Genomic DNA, 20144 nt, shown 5'->3' with positions numbered 1-20144 from the left:
TTTTATTACATAAAGTTGGCTCAGAGTGTAGCTTGCCTTACAGCCATCGACAGTTAATTCACTTTCAAGTGCCGCACCATCAGGGGATCCCCGGCATAACAAAAAAAAAACCTATCACCACCCTCCCACGAGATGGCCTTCTCCCCCGCCATCTTCCGGGCCCCGTGCGGCGCAACACTCGATAGAAACAGCCTATAGGCAGTGGCAACACTGTAGATGCCGACACGTGCCGTGACGTCGCACCAGCTGACTTGTCATCCCTGCTTGACCTTGATGCGCATCTAAGACGATGGGGCCAGGTATGGAAGAGGTAGAGGGACAGGTGTGAGGATAAATTAAGCGCAATTTGCGAAAGGTAAAGTCTCCACCTGGCTGCGTGTCCTTCCCCCTCTCCGCCTCACCCCTCCGCTATACATAGACCATACCGGAGCTACTACAGCACCCCCCGAGCCGAGCGTAACAGTCGGCTTCAGTCAAGCCCACGAAGAGGTCGTGTTGTGTTCAGTGTGTGTGTGTGTGTGCAGCAGTTCGACACCCATGGTCCGCCAGTGGCTGAGATGGGGCTGCAGCCCCCAAGTCAGGACGTACGTGTGTGTTGATCACGTCCAATTATTGTGCGATCAGAGGACTATTTTCGCTCATCGCTTATCCAGAATTCGCACGGGTCTAGCCGGCGTTCTTTCAGGTAAGTGCGGGCCCGCGGGCCTACTCTACACATCTACCTCGTCGCAGACATGTTGGGACCAGGTTGCAGTCTGCAAACAATATCCCTCAAGGTCTTGGCTCCCATCCAAGATATGTCAGGCAAAGGGTTAACATACTGTGACGTCAAGCATTTCGTCCGGATTTCCAATGTTCACTCTCCACTCCCGGCATTATTATTATTATTTTTTCATATTATTATTGAAATGATTATATTTTTATTTTTTCCTGCGGAGGCGGAAGTGTAAACGGACGGATCAGACGATAACTCGGTCGCTTTTCTCAACCCCCGGTTGCTAAACATAACCCGTTCCGGCGCTCCAATTCTCTAATCTATCGCATCGAAACGCTTTACAGAGCATTCCTCGTGGGTGGCCCCGTCGAAAATTTCGATTTTCGACCCCAAAATTCTTAGTAGTTTCTAGACCATTAAGCCTTTTCTGCTCCACCCCATATAAAATCGCTGAACGTGAAGGAATGGTTAACGATGTGCTTTTTTTAAATCGTCGTGACAGTTAATTAACATAAGAAGGGGGAGAGACAGAAAAGGAAAAAAATCGCTAGAGCAATGGCTCTTAACGTCCTCCAACTTTATCCGAATCGGGGGTAAAGGAGAGCAAAGCAAAGGCGGCTGCAAATGTCTAACTAAATGTGCAGCAGCCGAGCCAGGTGGCCGCGGGATACATCCGGGATCTAGGGTGCTGTGGCTGCTGGCTACTCCACCCCGCACATTCCCGGAGCTCCATTCTCGAAATAGATGCTGGGACTTTGGTCCCTTCCGACAGGGCGTTCCTGTTGGGGCGTGGTAAGAGGATCTAGTTCCTACTAAAAAAGAAAGAATTTTGCGCGTCCCGGGACGTTTTAGACCCTCCCACACTCGTTTATCCAGCCCGTTTTCGTTTTTGACCTATTTCTACTCCGGTTAATAATAGGTCAGTCGGGGAAACCGAAGCCCTTCTGTGTGTCTGTACTCCGCAGGCCCGCAAATATCTAGAAACCAATGAGTTTAATTAATGCTACAATAAAAAGCTAGTGTGTTAGCTACATCCGCCCCTTAGTTAAATGCCTATTATTATTCTAAAACGCTCCATTTCACATAAATCTGTTTCGACAACAAAAAAGTGCTGATGGGTTAACTAGGTCGGTCTGTCCGTTTCACTAAAGTCTATTGACTCGTAATCAATTTCGATAAAGCGATAGCGTGTTCGTTCTCTCGCTAAATTTAATCAGTTTCGATTATAAAGCGCTTCGGTGTCCTCTGAAGCCGTCCCAATACGGAAATGCACATTACGAAATCCTCTATTATTTACATAAACATTACTCAGTCCGAGTGTGCTGCTCTTTTCGATAGCCTTCCCCCTCTCGATACTCCAATCGAGACGTACCGAGTTTACCAGGGGGGCTAGAGATTAACATGCCACGTGACAGATTATCTACTCTTAATCTGGCACGTGGCGCCTAGGCAGCTGGCGTCGGGGGAACACTTCTGAAACGCGTAAACGTGCGATATAAAGTTCACGTGTTTCTGCAAACGGATAAAGCCCTATATTGCTGTAATAGCACGAGTACGGTATAAGTGAAGTAACATTCAACCCAAGCGATTAGTGTCTCGTCTCTCATCTTTATTGCCCCTTATACTGAGTGGCCCTTTGCCTTGGCCACCCTTCTCCCTATTATGAGGTAGGGTCCGATTGTGTAGAGTTCGTGTACGCTTTACTACATCCAATATGTTACAGTAATATATAAGCATGAGGTATTTGTTTAACAGCTTGTTTCTAGAGGGGATAATGTATGCCGCTGTAGGAATAAAACTAGCACGTCTCCGACACTAGACTATAATTTTGATAGCGGTGTATCACCTAATATGGAAAAATTAATTACAAGTACTGTTGTATTTTCTAGGCCCAGGGTGGCTCCAGAGGACCAGCCCAATGTGTCATCCAGTCCTCCTATTGGTTCTTCTAACGTCTCTTCTTTTCAGGTTTACAGGTGAGTCCGTTTTTTTACCCTCTTTCGGAAAAATAAAAAAATAAAAATAGTAAATACTGTAATCGTATTCATCTTTCACGTGCAACTTTTCATACCTGACACCTTCTGGATACTCTCTAGAAAAATTCTGAGCTTGAACGTGTTTACTGCGCGTAACTATTCATAGTTTAAATCTGCTTGAGTTAAAAAAGCCTCCATGTGTCATAAATATTCTAGAATTATTTTCTTATCTAGAAGCCAATTGCAGATTTGCTAAGATTTAACATATTTTCTGCGTTAAAATTTGCAAATTATTGAAGAATGGTTGGCAAAAAGGAGAAAACTGAATAATAAGAACGTTTATACTCCATAGTTCCAGATTTTCCTGTTTGTTTTTTTCCTAGAAGCTTCAAGAGCGTTTTTTTTTCTAGGAGTTTAAGATTTCTAAATAGTGGTATATTAAATATTCAGTAATACCTAAAGCTGCACTAAAATAATCTATAATATGTTACAAATATTCTAGAAATATTTTTTCAAGAAGTCTTAGAATTCTCCTAAATCGGCATTACCTACAACTAGAAATTAATAAATATCGCAGAATAATTCGTCCAATCGATATATTTTATGCTCTTGATCATTGATATTCTAAATTTATTTATATTCTCTGGTCTTCTGGAGAAATTAATTTTTCTAGAAGTTTTTATAGGTTTGAAAGCATTTCCTACAGGTTGTGTCCAGTCAGGGCCGGATTTAACAATCAGAAGCTCGTGGGCACAAATACGGTGAGGGCCCCCCTTTAAGAGTAGGCAAATTTGATGATTTAGAAAATTTACACAAAATACTGTACTTTCAACTAGATTTCAACTAGGAAGTTGTAAATTTCATTTAAAAATAAGGTTATTGTAAACATACATATATTTTATTGTGTAAAACTAATTATTTTAATTTAATTGAAAAATACCTATGTAAAATTTTTTCCCGAAATTTTCCTGTTTCATAAGTTTTTTCCCGGGTTCGGTTTTCTCTGCCTGTGGCCCTCATGATTAGGACACACTAGGCTGTCGCGGTAATAGAAAAAAAAAATTATGTTTAAACATAGTTACATAGTTTTGTGGAGGCCCTGGGCACCGGCCCCAAATGCCCATATGTAAATCCGGCCCTGCTGTCCAGTCCTAGAATATTGATAAGACTATTGTTATGGTATATATATTCCAGAAATATTAACTTTTCTAGAAGCCTTCTAGCATAGTAATAATTTCATAAAGGTTTTAATTACGCCATTTAAAATCCATACAAGCGACTTAAGGCTATCAGAAAATCGTAAATTGCACCAAGCCTCTGGCCATAACCTCTAATAACCCAATTTTTCCGATCGTTACATCAGCCTATAGGCTATTAATAGACATATAACAATTAACATAGATAAAAGTATATTGAAGAAAATTTTTTCCCGTCAAAATTTCGATGTTTTCGCTGATGTAAACTCTTTTAAAAACTGTGGAAAGAATAAAAAACAACAAGAAAAGAAAAGAAAAGAGGGGGGTCAACTGCAGTCTACCGGAACAGAATCTACAATCAGTCAGCCGTTTCTACACACGTGCAGAGCAGGCGGCCTAGCTTTGCATGTCTGGACTGGCTGCGTATCCTCAACACAACACAACTTCCACTTTTTTTTTCTAAAGGGCTTACACCTTTACCCCATTTTCTTACTTAAATTCTGCCACACGAAGGTACCACGTGTTCTCCTCTCCTCTAGTCACAAAGGATTAATTGAAGGTAGAAGGTAGGCACGGGGGCTTTTTTTCTCTCCTCTTCTCTTTTTTTCCCTTCTCCAGACCGGTGTTGTTTCCTGGGCTTTTGTATACCCGGGGGAAGGGGAAGTATGAGAACCCCCACCGGTGCCACGCGTTTGTAGAAAGGTGAGCCAGGCATGGCGTAGCAGATGGCTAGTTGCCTGAGCTTTTTTCGTTCGTGCTTATCCCGTCTCCCCCTTTCGATTCCCCCCAGCGGGTCGGGCATTGGGCGGGGGAGAAAGACTCACTACATGTCGTTACTGCTAATGTAATTGGTGGAATTACTTCCCATTAGATCGTTCACCGCAACTTGGGTCAGTTTGGCGGTGGCACTTCTGTTTTTTGGAACAATGGGAGGCTTGATCGGCACCCTTAAACTGACCTTTCACCTTTATAGAAGCGAACGATATAGTCGCTACCCTTCGAAAGGGTTGCGGATTCGTTGTATGTTTGGGCATTTTTCACGACTTTATTGAAATGGAAAAGTTACGCCAGACGAGCTCGGTGAACGCTTGCCATTCGGGAGGGCACAGGTTCGAATTTAAGGTCAAGTCGCTACCGAAGACTTCATATCCGGAGGCGTATCGGGAAAGCAGACGCAAGCTCCCTCCTGTGCCCCTAGGGATTTCCTCTCGCACGCGCTCAGGGCCTCCCGATCGACGTCAGGCATGCCTTCCGCCCCGAGGTCACCTTCGCACATTTCACGACATATGCTGCGCGTGCACAGCACGTGCTGTTCCTCTACTTCTATTGTCTGTTCCCTTCAGCTTGCCCTTAACCCCCTCACTTCCCCTAAGTCGAGAACAGACGCCACCGTGGAGCTATCTCTATTGGCATAAGGTGAGTTGAGTTGTCTAGCTAACAAAAGACGCGCGACCCGCGGGCCCTGCCTCTTCTAACCAAAGACAAAAGCCCCCCATTAACCCAACAAAAACAAGAAACCCAACTCGGACGGGGATGGCAACACTGGATCAATGTTACGAGCGTCTGGATTTGCGAACCGCAGCGTGTTGACATCTTTGCTTTCCCTTCAGCTAACCAGCTGACTGAGGGACCAAGGGGAGATCACGCCAGATGCTCGTAGCAGACTTTTCATTCAGAGTGTCCCCTTCATCTCAGGTTTCCTTTCCCCCGCACTTCCCCTCCTCACTCACACACACATACACACACACATACACACAGACCGGCTGCCGAACGCGTGCCGCACTATATATAGATTGACCTCGGATTTGTACTATCCCTCCACTTTTTTTTGTAGAAAGGAAGTTGCGACCCTGTGTGTTCAGTTTATGGAGATCAGTCTTCGTGCGGCAATTATGCAGGAAACTAATATTGAAAATACCTACACACTCGATAAAATAAGGAGATTTTGCTAGGGGACCCTCGTTCTCTAATTAAAATTAATCGAAATCCTCACGTAAATTGACCTAGATACGAGGAATACCCCCCTGAAAATGTCTAGACGTAGCTCTAAAATTAGTTAATCGATAGGCTTTAGAAGGGGGGGTCGAATTTTCATATGATTAGAATTTTCTAGTGTCGAAATTCGATAGTTTCTACGGAAATTCCTGCACTGGTGGGCTAATATTTTGGCATTAAAAATCGCCAGGATTTCAGTTACTCTAAATAACCACTTTGAAGGATTTCTAGAACTGGATTTTCTACAACTGGATCGCTAGAATTTCAGGATTTCTTGCCACTAAATATAATTAATTTTGAGGCTTAAAAAATCGATATTAAATAATTTACATGATTTAAATTACCAATTTTGAAGGGATCTCTAGAAGTCTAGAATATATCTCTAAAATTGTAAAGACTATTAAAAATTCTAGATATAAGATAGAGTTTCTTGAATTTTAGCGAACATTAGTAATTTTGACAGCTATAGAATATTTAATTCTAGTTTGTCAAAGATTCTAGAGACTGAGAAGCAGTCTCTAGAATCTAGAAGACTGCTTCTCAGTCTTCTCTAGTCTAGAATTTTTAATTCTAGAAGTGGTAATTCAGACGAACTATTTAATAATGCCTTTATAGACATAATCACACCAGGATTTCTCGCGGTTTATCTAATATTTATCCTTAATTGGGATTATAAACAAAACTATTCCAAATAAGTGTTTGAATAGAAGATTACAATTGAAGTTTCTCTGAATAAATTCCTCAATAAGTCACACTGGAATTACTCGAATTTCCTCTGAGTAAACTATTTAAGTCATTGTCTAGATTTGTGACGTGATTAACATTAAATAAATGAATAATATCTAAACTAGTTGCGTAGTAATCTCTCAGAAAAAGAAAGTCAAGTATTTGTATATAAAGTTTCTGCTTCTGAATTCTAGACTTTCCTACTACACAGTTTCTATAGAAGTTTAAATCGAAGTAAAATGTTAAAATTTGATAACAACTGTGAAAAGAGAGAATGAAATTCTAATCCAAACACCTACGTCTAAACCGCATAAAAATCCTCTGTTTCACACTAAGTAATCCTCAGGATATCCTTTGTTCGTGCGCTACTTTTTAGCTTACTCATTCCTGTTTACGAAGCACAAATTTATGAGACTCGAATGGAAAGTATACGGGGGTGGCTGATTGTTACAGCTTTTATTAATTGCTTTTTATGCTTAGAGTCATCGAATTTGACGAATTGTTATTGAGTTTTAGTGATTGTTAATGCGTGTTATTGGTTTTTTGTTAGTGTTATGCGGTTATGTCGGGTCGGTTGTAACGAGCTTTAAAACTGTTACAACCGTCCTTCTATCACGAAACTTCTTTCGTCACACAATAAGGAAAATTTATGAGAAATCCTATACTTCTAGTCAAGGATAATTCTTAATTACAAGAAAATCTCCATAATGAAAGTTTTCTTCTCTTTATATATATTTTTTGACCTATAACCCGATAATGAATAAGTACAACCACCCGTCTAATAGTAAGAATTTCGGGTATAGAAGCTCAAAAATCGCTCTATTTAGACAAATCACTGATATTTTAGTAATTGTTAATGGAAGTTATTGCTTTCTAGCGATTGTTAAACCTTGCTACCGTACAACCAGCTCTCTACCTTGGTTTTTCACACAATAAGGAATTTTACGAGAAATCTTACACCCTAGTCATGGACTTCTTAATTGCAAGAAGGGGTGATGGGCGGAGAAGACGACCCCCTTAAAAATGTGCCCTCTAAAACAAAAAACTATAATTCAGATCTTTATCGTTATCTAACGGTAGATAGGACTAATCAAGAATGAGAACTCTCGCTGATTTTTAATGTGACCCAATAAAAGTGACGCCTTGGGCCTGTGTGTTTATGTAGTCGCTCTTTGTTGTTAATGCATTAGTTAGAGGATGATTATAGACTTGGTGGAAGAGATAAGAGGTCTAGATTATCTTCATTTATCCCAATTAATCAGATAACAAACAAAGGAGTGGTTTCGGTAGCTCCACGAAATCGTCTACATGTTCGCTACGCGACTAGCTATACCCCTTACAATAGGATATAAAAGGGATAACACAATTTTGATCGAACAGATAATCGTTTATACGACCGAACAAGAGGTCTAAAGTGAATTTTACAGTAACTATAACTAATTGAATGAGGGTTCTTCCTCTTAGAAGACTTGGCATTGTCTAGAAAGTTTGTTAGATACAGCACTGGGTTCGAATCTCACTTAAAACAGTATATCCTTTCACACCAAACAATTGCCTTACTGTGCAGCATCACAATACTCTTTTGTTAATTGTATCGTTGTTTGTGTAATTAAATATTCTTAATTCTTAACAAGTAATAGTTTCTGACTTTAAAATTGTTATCGTAAAAGTATTTTTGTCGCGCTATCTGCTCGTTGACAGTGTTTATCAGTGTGACAACCGCGTCGGTGCAGGTGAGAGTGGAGTGCAGTTCGTTACAGGTTTACAGGGTGCACGCGTGCTAAGAATTGTTGTTCTGCGTCAAAGACCCCGCTACCAGCTGGCCCAAGGCTCTTTCTTCGGCCGGGTCTTTTCTCTCCTCCCTTCTTCCTTATCTATCCTTTAAAATGAGGGGGTGGTTTTAGTCCCGTGTCTAGTCGCCGACGTAACAAAAATGCTAGTTATTTTATATAACGCGGCCTTCCAGATGCAAAAGGGCAGCTGCCGCGCGTGGGTGTTATAATGCGGCTTGAATCCCCGTCTGGGTTCCCCCATCTCCGTGTTTATCCAAATACCAACAGATGGCACGGGGCGCAGTAAAAATGGCAGCGGCGAATGCATTTTCCGATCCACAAAAGGCCCATTTTTCCCCCCACCCACGAGTCCCCGACCCCACTGACAGGTAAGTCTAGTTAGGTTACCTATTGTGTAGACTGTGATAAACGTCCCCCAGCAATGTTGCCACCTCCAAAACCCGACGTAACTAGAGTTCGGCATTAATTAAGAGCCGACTGTATACTTTCAACTCTTCGAAACGAAACAAGGAAATGTACACTCGGCACCCAAGGATGCACTTAACCTTACTTGTTCTCGATTGTTTTATTGTTCCTTATTATGTTAATTGCGAAGCTTTCAAACCTCGTACGTCGGGTCTTCTATTGTTGCATTTGTAAGCTATTAAGGAACTGTGTTGAGGGAAGGAGACAAGGACACGTTGCTTGTATCGATGTTTATCTCCAACTCTGATATTTGTTTCTGTTTCTTTGTCGGATAAACACCATTATAACGTAACCTAGATGTATATAATAGGCGCGAAGATTTAACATTTAGATAGTAAATCGTTCCTTAGTGATTATTTTTATAGCATTTACTAAAACGGTTCCGGTTTCGTAGGATATATTTCTTTGTATCGTTCGAACCTGTGTTAAGCGTAGGTGTTTATTATAGCTATCACAATGATTATATGTCTAAATATTACGTACTATAGTTGCACTATTGTAACTCGAAGATTCTACTTATTGCTATATCAAACGTATTGTGCATGCATTCAATATCAGTAAGTACAGTCCATAACTTTCGGCTCTAAGTCTGTGCATCTAAATTTAAAAAAACATATAACAATAAAGATGATGTAAGAATGCCTTGTGTCCATTAATGCACCTAGTCGTGAGGAAAAAACAAAAAAAAACACTTATAAAATCTAACAGATGATAATTATATACAGAAATGTAACACTTATTTAACAAAAATGTAAAATTTAACAACGTAAAAAGACTGTTAAAACACTTCTAAAAAATAATAAAATTAATTGTGCAAGAAATTCAATTGTTAAAATAGTATAAATTCTAGAAAAACTGAAATATATTCTAGATAATAGGATGTCAAGAAGTTAATTGTTGAAATTTACGACTTTCTGGTACGTTTGTGAAATATACAATTTCTAGAAAACTGATAAATTTAATAATACGAATGAATTCATTCTTGAAAGTTAAAAGTTTTCTAGAAAAAGCTTGGTAATGGACAATGCTAGAATATCAATTTTTGAAATTTACAATTTATAGAGTACGCTTTAGAAAACTACGTAACAATTACAGAAAATGTATTGTTGAAATTTACAGTTTTTCTAGAAGAATCACGATAATTAACAATACAATAAAACTTCTAGGATATAAACGAAATATACAACTTACTTAACACTGCTGGAAATTTATTGTCGAAAATCACAATTTTAATTTCCAGAGAGCGAAAAATTTTTAAATTTCAGTAAAATCGGGGAGGAAGAAAAATCAAGAAATTTAGCAATAAAAAAAGAAAAGAAATAAACTGCTTAATATGTTACGCATTTATTGGGACTGGCGGTGGTAAAAACGCTACTATAATAACAGACTTTAGTTGACACACGGAAAATATTGTTTAAAAAAAAAGACAATTATTGCTTTTCAAATATGCTCTATAATATACAAGTTACAAACTATAATTTCGTTATTTTAATGGTACATTATCTCGAGGTGATGTATCATTTTTATAGCGTACTACTATAGGAATAAACGCGTTATAATACGCTACTGTAGTAATTAGTACACGGGTGTATCAACCATACCGGCTCGACTGTAACTGTATACCAACAAAGCAATCTGATACGACACAAGCTTACCACGCTGCCAAATGCTATAATAGCACGCGAATAGCTTTATTACTTTAATAGCATCAGGTAAAAGATAAAAAAAATGGCAGGAAAAAGGGCTGTGAAGGAGGTAGTACACTACTGAAACCGATTATACACGAAAGGGCTCAAATAGTCACAAGTGGTGATTATTGGTAAATTAGGGGATGCGAACGAATTTTTTTTTCTGTTTTTTTTTGCTACTCACCGCTCGATACTTTTTCAACTCAGTGGACCGTCGGCGGCCTAGCAATGAGTAGGGAGGATGCAGTCATTAGTGCTAGTACGGTGGCGGCAGCGGGGTAAGAAAGGGGAAGACAGGCGTGCACGAGACTAAATTGAGTAAACGTGCCCACGACACTTCCCCCACTAGCTGACGTCATCCGATCGAGATGTGCCACCCAACTTAGAACGTAACGGAAAATTGAGCTTTGTTTGTTTGTCTAGATCTGTTGTTATACCCGGTTTTGTTGTTTATCATCCCTCATGATATCGGGGGGACGATGTTTTTTTGAGACATTTCGAATATTTTGCGGGGTGTAGCGGGATTCTTTGTTTGGGAGGTGTAACAAGAGGGGTGGAAAAACCTGCGGGTCTTCTTGTGAGGTCCACTTTTCGGAGGTCACTTTACGCCGAATCCTTTTTTTTTTTTTTTTTTTTTAAACTATAAATACATGTTTTAGATACAGCTATTTATATCGCGTGCAACTCTTAAAAGTCGAAAACTTTTAAAATCTCGCAAGTAAAACTGAAGATTTTAATGATTAAGCAATTGGGGGTAGTAAATTACATCGAAATACTTAAAAATTCGTCGATATAATAATATTTTGATCTAAAAACTTCAATAAAGTACGTCACGATAACCTAATTTAAAATGGTATAAAGATACAGGATTTTGAAATTCTTTCGATGCTTGTAGCGATTCCCAAAAGGATTTTCGTGACTAATGTTTAGTTATAATACTAAAAATATTCAAAGGAGATCGTCGTTCATTGATACCGGAAGTGACGTACCGAAAATAGTAAAATATTTTTTTCTTTTTCTTTTCTTCCCCCACGACTTTTCTTTTTTTAGAAAAGGGAGGGGTTCCTGCGGTACTTCAATATTAATCGAGGGCTTTTCCTTTAAGTGGTAACTTTGTTTTTAGTTCGTAGAATAGGAAATTCCGTTACTTCTATTCATTACTCTAGGTTGCACAAGGTTTACAATTATTGCATAATTTATTTACTGTGATACAGGATATAAAATTCCGTGCAAATATAGGAATTTATACAGCAGTACAAATATAATTTGAACACGTAAGTGGTAAATTATAACTTTAAAGCGAGGAAACTTAGCAGGAAAAGTGTACAGGAAGCTACGAGAATTTAATTAAAAAATACGGAAAAATGGGCTACTAAAGCGTTAAAAAAAGTGAATTAATAGTTTTATTAACTTAATAATCCGTGTATACAGTTTATTTGCATCTTAATTGCAGTTGAAATACGCGCAAAATGATAATCGTAAGGGGATGATAGTACGGTGAACCTAGAAGGTTTCTAACATATAAAAATGGGGTAAACACGAACTCAGAGAGACTTGTTATGTCCTAAGCTATAGCATATAACAGGCCCTTCCCCTTCACTAAATAATAGTGTAGAAATATAAGGCTCTAAGCTCTAGACTCTTAACGGGAGGCCCTAAGCCGTAGCTTATTTAGTTAGCCTAATGTGCAGATCCGGACTCTTCTCGAAGGGCCTTATATGCACATTGAACTATTACAATGAGCGAAGTACTTGAAGAAAATTGTATAAGGAGCTATCAATGTATGGATGATTAATTGCAAAACAAAAAAAATATTTAAGTAAGCAATGATGTAACTTATGGTAAGAATGGCGTAGGATGATAATGGCATACAGTAATGGTCCATTGAAGTTCGGCCCATTGATGTACAGATTACAGAGCTATTAAGGCATAATCTTTAAAAAATGACCCATTACATTGTCTTTTTTGAATAGAAAACAATAATTTGTAGCTATAAATTTAAGTATTAATATCATAAAATACTAAATTATATATTAGATTTTATCTTTATTTTCCTTTATGCCTAAACAAGCGAAAATTATGTTTGTTGGAGGGCTTTAAAATACTAAAAATTAATTAAAATATGCTTAATCAATGTTCAACAAAGCGTAAATCACAATGTTTCTAACGTCTGTTTACATTATTTAGCTATTTACGAGGGGGGATGCGGGAAAAAATAACGTAACGAATTTTCTCTGCGTCGTACGCAGAGAAAATTCAAAATAAACGAAAATAAAAATAACTTAATGACTAAGAAAAATGAGTTTAAACAGAGTGTTAAGTGTGTATTTTAAAAACACTGCACACAAAAAATGTATTTTATTGTTTCATACAAGTACTTGCAATTCACACTTGCAATACCTACACTTTTAGTACTTATTTATAGAATACTTACACTTATAGTACTTACAATACTTATTTATAGTACAGTATTTATACTTACAGCACAGTTACACTGGCAACAGTTTACAGTATTTACGTACAGTATTTATATTTACGTAAACAAATAAGTACATTAAGTATTTATACGTACACAAGTTTATTGTTAAAGCTAAATAAATAAAAACACACTTTATAAGCTATTTTTCTAGAAACAATGCCGAACTTTTATTGAGAATTGCAACAGATTTATTAAATAAATATTTCAGATTTCTTGAATTTTTTTTTTTTTTTTAATGTTAAGCGTGCGGATGTTTGTCTAATGGGCATGTTGGTTCCGTCCAATTTAATGAATTAGTTTGAGACGAATTGTAAACGTGATGTGGGCGCTTTGTTTATTTTATCCGAATTCTCGTCCGTTCCTTAACAACTTCCTAGCTAGATTCGTACGAGCGAAACACACCTTGTTATGTTCTACGCAACAGAAGATTCGAAGGTCATCGATCCTTTGTTCCTCTTATATAAAAGATAGTATTAAAACATGTTTTCTTTTACCAGAAAAATAAAGAAAAATTATAAGAAAAAAAAAGGGAGGAGGGATTAAAAAAGACTCCTGTTCGATTTCCTCGAACGATACGTAACTTTTATAACTTATTTATTAACATCCAACCAAGCGAAACACGCAGAAAACAGAAGGATATCGAATCGTTTACAACAGTTTGGCTCCTATTCAGGATAAGACTTAGTATTTAATTTCGAAGTATTGCACAGGACGAAACGATCCCGACTCGTTTCTTGTATCTCTTCTTCGTTTATTTTGCTGCGCTGGACTGGTTTTACTGGTCACTCACCTTCACAGGCCGCCGCACAACTGATACGTATTTTCTATCTTCGCTCGTGCTTCAAAGGCATCCCCCTCCCATTTATGCAGGGAACACTGCCCAAAATGTAGCCAAATCTTTTCTTTTTTAGCGGAATTCAAGCTAGAAAAATAGCTTAGTGGAGGGATTTTTGTACATTTCTGGTGAAGCTTTCCCCATTTAGTTTAGTTTTTTTATTTTATTTTATTTTTTTATTTTGGCGGGTTGTACCACCTGGACAACCTCAATCGGGAGCGCGCGAGAGAGTGAGTGAGAGAGAATGGCATAAATTTTCGTAGTGACAGTAATAAATTGAAACTAACGATTCGTAACGATGTTGGAATAACAACTAATGAAACGTTGGAAAAGAAATTCCGGAATGTAACTTTAACGCTTGGTAGAAATACAATTACGCCAACAGTTGAGCCAAGCGATGAAATCTTAATTACGAATTAACTTTGTTACACTCAAAAATTAAAAAATAAAAAGAACCAAAAAGAAAAAGAAAATAAAAAAGAAAAAAATTCCTTACGAAACACTAACCTCGGAAACTTACTAATTAGACCGTGTTTAGCGGTATTTAGGGAGGTTGATGATTAGAAAGCGAGTTTTCTGATATGATACGTTGAGCCTTAGGATCTACTTTCCACCTGTCCCTCGCAGAATTGCACCTGGTTACGATAGAAACGATCTGAGGGGCCTCAGAGGGTATCCGAAAGCCTGCCGGGTTTGCAAGAACGATTGTAACACTTTTATATTAACAGAAACGATGTTTTCGATCGTGTTACTGCACTTCGTATGAGGTTAACCGAAGCGCGAAAATGGTGGGCTCGAATTACTTCTTTCATTCTTCACCCTCTTCTACGACTTTGGCGTAAAGCACACAAACACATATAAAACAGTCGTTTATGTGCTGTTAAATCTTTGAAAAAAAGAAAACAAAAATGGCGAATTAAAGCGAGCATTATAATTAGAGTGCTGTATTCTTTTACAGGAGCATGTTCTTCTCGTTCTACACCAAAGCCACGAGCTCCATCACCTACTATGAGGCCAAATATTACCTTCCAGACATATGCATGTCCAGAAGCATACGCTAAATGGTATTGCCTGAACGGAGCAACATGCTTCGCAGTTAAAATAAGAGATTCCATTCTATATAATTGCGAGTAAGTATATAAATTATGTGCTGCAAACAACTGTGTATGATGTTTTTATAGATGCATTTAATTTATTATAATTATTATTACTTTTTTCTAGATGTGCGGATGGATATATGGGGCAGAGGTGCGAGTTTAAAGATTTAGATGGCTCGTACTTGCGTAAGTATATTATACTTTCTCGTAAAATTTGCATGCCAAAGTTGTCAAGTAATAAATAAAGAAAAATTCATAAATTTTTGCAAAAAAAAGGTTAAATTTTGATTTTAAAAAAGGCGTTTAAGCATCTTTTGTGTTTAAAAATGTTCTAATAATGAGTGCCTCCATCTGGTGTTAGTATAAGCAAAATTATTATTTTTTTAAAATTAATTCTATTTAATTTAATTAGCTGAACGCGTTTAAATGGTTAAATCAAATGTTTAATTTATAAAAAAATAAAGTTTGGGTGGGTTACCGTAAGCGAACTGAATTAAACAGGAAAGAGAGAGGCAAAAAGAAAAATCAGCGCGAAACATTCTGCATGGGTTTGGTAATTGCTACCGGAAGCACGCTAGGGGTAACAAGGGCGCTACTGTCGCCCATGATAAATGATAGGTGCAATCACGTATTTGACTTCTAATTTTTTTTTTCTCTTTTCCTCTGCTTTTTCATGTAGCGGCCAGAGAAAGAGTGATGATCGAGAAGGCAAGTATAGCGAGTGGAGCAGCCATCGCCATTTTATTGGTTTTTGTCATTTCTATAGCCTTCTACATTTATGTCAGGTGAGTCTTAATATAAACACGTTATATTTTAAATATCAAGAATTCGAATATAAAATTTAATTCGGCATTTTTGATTATTCCTTTTTTTTTATTTTTACAGGAGATGGGGTCGAATTAAACGGTTAACACCGGTGGTTATCACGCACAGAAAGTACTTTCTTACACAAAACACTTTGCGTGACGTTTGTTGGCATCACGCTGTTACACTGGTGAGTATTTTCTATCCGTTTGACCGTGAATTAAACTGGAGGAAGAATGATAAATGCCCTGAATGCGATAGGATATACTATTTTAATACTAGGATTGAAAAATATCAATAGCGCGTGAAGCCTTTACTTGTTTATTTCCTGAAGACGTCATTGCCCTTTGCAAGAATCGTATCTTTTATCTCTATTTTAATACTAAATTTCGCCCATTTTGAGCACTAAAACATGATCCGAATACTTAATTAGAGAGCGCAAAAAATTTGATGCCAATGTTAAATATTTGAATATTCAGCATTTCTTAGGTGGCGCTCTGATATGCAAAATATGCGCGTCTTCTCTAACAGCGCCACCGCGTTGTTAATTGCAGATTGCGCTGCAATTAGAACGATCGTAGTGCCACCTGTGAATTAAATACATATTTATTATGAATATTTTTGGACATTTTCTCCCGGATTTGTTTCTTATATTTCTACTCCGATTCCTTTTCTGTATATAAAACGAAAGAACCTGCGCGCAGAATTTTTGCTGAAGAATATCCGGGTTAGAATCCTGTTCGATTTTTTCTTCCTCTCTATCTATCCAATCGCTGTTACGCGAATCAAACTCCTAGAAGATAAATAATGTTACTTAAGCTGTCCTAACTAGTTTAATATCAGCTTAATCAGCTTTAAAATATAATTATATTAAACATCACAAAATTCCTTACCCCAAAATCTTTATATGAAAGTTTTAGTTTAATACCGAGAACTTTTTTTAATTTTTCGATGACAGGTTCGCCCACCAGAATTCTATACAAACTTCTTTTCTCTTTCAGGATCCGGATCCAGGTTACAGCGGGAGTCACACACGAATTCAAACCATATCCACACCCTAATTACGTGGAAGAAATTGAAGGAGGAGCAAAAAATTATAATATAAGAGAAAATCTACTGAGAAAATGAATTTGAAAAGGGGTGAAAGCAACCATTAATTAGTGTGAAAATGGCTACAAAGACGATGCTTGGAGTGTAAATAAGAACTCTACGAACTGTCGTCTAAATTCGGAAATAAGCCATTTTCAAAAATGGAGGACTTTGTCGCCCAATAACTGAAGGAACGACCAAAAACCTAAAAAAATATATTATTATTTTATATTATTATTATTATTATTATTATTATAATTATTATTATTATTATTATTATACGGAATGTGCACCGAAGGAACATTTTTCTGAATGTGTTGCTATCATATATACATACATAAAAAACAAAGTAATAACAAGAGCCAGCAGAGAGTCAAGGGAACTAGCACCCTCCGAGTTCTCTCATTCCATGTTTTCTGGTCAAACTACCTCTTTCCATCGGCTTTAAAACTTTATTATATATATAAATATATATACAGTATATAGATAGAACTTAAGGTCAGTGACAAGTCGACATAAACAGGTAAAGTTGTTCCATAAATTAAATTGAAAACGAGAACTATAGCATTCCTATGTAAATTAACCATCTTGGCTCTTTTTTTTTTAAATTTGTGCTCTAGATATCTTTTTAATATATTGTATATTCTGTTTTACTCGTTTGTTGAGATTTGATATTCCCTAAAATGCCTAAATTCTTTTAAAAAAAACCAGTTTATACATTCCCATGCTCGTAACAACCAAACCGTGAAGCGCTCTTTGCGCATTTCAGAGGATTCAATTGTTAATCGTTATTTATACAAATTAATCATAATTAATATTTATTAAACAATTCCAGTTGGCTAATTAGCGTACACATTCCCAAAAAATCAATAATTTTCTATACTAAAACCGATTCTGTGATTTCCAACAGAGTCCCTTCTAGTATGGATGCTTCAAGAAAGGAAGTGGAGGAAGAAAACACTCGGAAATTTTTTAAAATAATTTTAACAATTTCAGCTTAATTTTATAATTATTATAATTAGTAATTATTATTATTATTATATTATTATTATTATATTATTATTATTAATTATTAATTATTATTATTATTATTATTATTAGGATTATTTTTTTGATTAATTTGCACTCGTCGTGCGTCCAATGGCGCATACTTATACTTGTATATAGTTGAAATTACCCAGTTAAAGAGCCAGTTTACTCATAGAATGTCTCGGTTTTTTACGTGTAGAATGCGCTCCTCAACGAGTAAACTTGCTTCAAACGATTAAAATAATTTTTTAAAGTATGCCCTAGATCACCTTCTCTTTCTGTACATAAGCTATACAGAAAATGTACAGGGAGAGGTAGTTTTTTTTTTGCGTCTTATTTATGTTGCTTTGTAGTCGATGTCCTTTATTTATATACAAGTGTTTGTTATTCATGTAACCATCAAGAAAAACTATCATGACGCACCAAAAAAGTCATTTTATTCTTACACATTTTAATATTTTTTTTGTTCTACTCATAAAAAAGTTTTGTGGTGCGCCATGGTGGGTGGTGCATGATTCATTTTTTATTGTGAAAGTTGCTGGAAGGCTTTGGACTATTCGAGGCTCAGCAATTTAGATAATTTTTTTAATGTAAATAGTTTACGTGTGCTTCTGTATAGAATAACTTAAAATATATATATATTCCGTCTTATACAGTATTGTATACTGTAAAATGGTACCAGCGCTTTGCAAAGTACCTTCTGAGATGCGTCTTCGCCCACCCAGTTCCTATTTAATGCTCTTTTATGTTTGTTTTGTTTTGTTTTTTGGTCAACAAATCATGTCGTATATTTTAAAAATATCCGGTATTTTTTTATTTATTTTTTTTTGCTGAAAAGCCAATTATTGTTTCTGCTCCCCATCTTGATGCTTAAAAAAAACTTGTTTAAGATCCTAGATGCTGTCTGAAGATGTTGTTAAATGTATCTAATGAATTAATAGAAAGAATTTATGGTTTTATGATGTTATTAAATTTAATTGATATTTTCTTTGTGGATTTTTAATGCCATTTATATTCAAAAATAGTCAACGAGTGATGCGTAAATTACTCTTTCGTCCGGGTTTTTCTTTGAATCGTTTTTTGTACAACCAGGACGAATTCGTAATTAAGCTAACTTGATGCAAGTTTTAATTAATTTCATTATCTTAAATTTATGTTCGTCCTTCAACTCCATGATTTTAATTCATGATTCGAAATCCCTTACCCCCAAAACTTCACACAACCTTTTCCAGATTTGAATCTCTTCTATCAGTGGAAGGATGAGCGAAATACTTTAAGTAATTCAACAGTTTTAAATAATTATATTCATTAACTAAAATTCCTTCTACACCGTTCTACACATTCAATTTCAATTCAAATGCAATGTGCAAATTCTCTGCAATTGAATTCCGTGGAGTGCGTCGGATGTGGCACGTTTTCGGAACTAAAATGGAGTAAAACTCTTAAACAGAATGATTCAAAATGTCCCTGTATTTCTCTCTCCTCCCTCATCTTACAGGTTGGTGGATAATATGTTACTTTTCTAAAATTTCAGTCCATGGATTGGTGAACAGCGTCTTACTTTCCTAACACTTTCTTTCGCATAGCCATCGTGTCGTAGGATCTTGTCGTTTTCCTTGACGTTATTCAAGTATCAATTCTAGGTTTTTCACTTCCTGCTTTTCCTTCAAGAAGTGTGGAACACTCGTTTAAATGTCTCAAAAGTTGTCCAATTATACTATTCCTTCGCTTTTTGATTGTTCCTGCCCAATTTTCCCTCTTATCTCCTCATTACTGGCTCTCACCATCCAGCGCCAACACATATTGAAAACTTATAGTTTTGATTTTTCTATTTCTATCGAAAAGTGCTTAGAATTATGAATCTAAATCGTCATAATCGTTTCTTACTAGAATAAAGTTAAAGATGTTGAAAAATGTATATGAATAATTTGGTTTAGGGAATTAAAAATTCCGTAGACCACAACGGTTGAAAATTTCTTAATAAAATAAATTCAAAAACAAGATTTATTTCAGCGCGCATCTTTGCGTGTTTCAGTTCTACAAAGTGAAATATCTTAAACAAAATAATTTGACTGAAACACGTGAAGACCCTCCGAAAATCAATGATTTTCTAATTTTACTTGAATTTTCTATGAATCGATATGATTTAAATCCGCAAATCAAATATTCCCTTATAAAATTACTCGGAATATTGAATAAAAATCACTGCAAATTCCACCAACCACAGCTATCGAAATCCCACCTTGAATTTCGAAAA

At 36.7% G+C, this 20144-nt stretch overlaps 1 protein-coding gene across 1 annotated transcript; it reads left to right on the top strand.

The window, feature by feature from the left end:
• The first annotated feature begins 265 nt into the window (after window positions 1-265).
• On the top strand, window positions 266-19778 carry LOC136985617 (protein spitz-like). The gene is made up of 7 exons (XM_067282935.1): window positions 266-685; window positions 2605-2691; window positions 14827-14998; window positions 15090-15151; window positions 15645-15750; window positions 15851-15959; window positions 16771-19778. Exons 1-7 carry the CDS (start codon window positions 538-540, stop codon window positions 16828-16830), a joined length of 744 nt encoding a protein of 247 aa, XP_067139036.1. The 5' UTR covers window positions 266-537; the 3' UTR covers window positions 16831-19778.
• Window positions 19779-20144: the final 366 nt, after the last annotated feature.

Source organism: Centruroides vittatus, unplaced genomic scaffold, assembly GCF_030686945.1.
Source record: "Centruroides vittatus isolate TY-2023 unplaced genomic scaffold, ASM3068694v2 contig_974, whole genome shotgun sequence".
Lineage (NCBI taxonomy): Eukaryota > Metazoa > Arthropoda > Arachnida > Scorpiones > Buthidae > Centruroides > Centruroides vittatus.
This window is presented reverse-complemented; position numbering and strand designations above follow the sequence as displayed.

Excerpts from the sequence above, each read along its gene's own strand:
- LOC136985617 (XM_067282935.1), top strand. The coding sequence starts at position 538 with ATGGTCCGCCAGTGGCTGAGATGGGGCTGCAGCCCCCAAGTCAGGACG. Across the intron at positions 686-2,604 it reads TCTAGCCGGCGTTCTTTCAG|GCCCAGGGTGGCTCCAGAGG; the intron begins GTAAGTGCGGGC and ends TGTATTTTCTAG. Across the intron at positions 15,751-15,850 it reads GCCTTCTACATTTATGTCAG|GAGATGGGGTCGAATTAAAC; the intron begins GTGAGTCTTAAT and ends TTATTTTTACAG.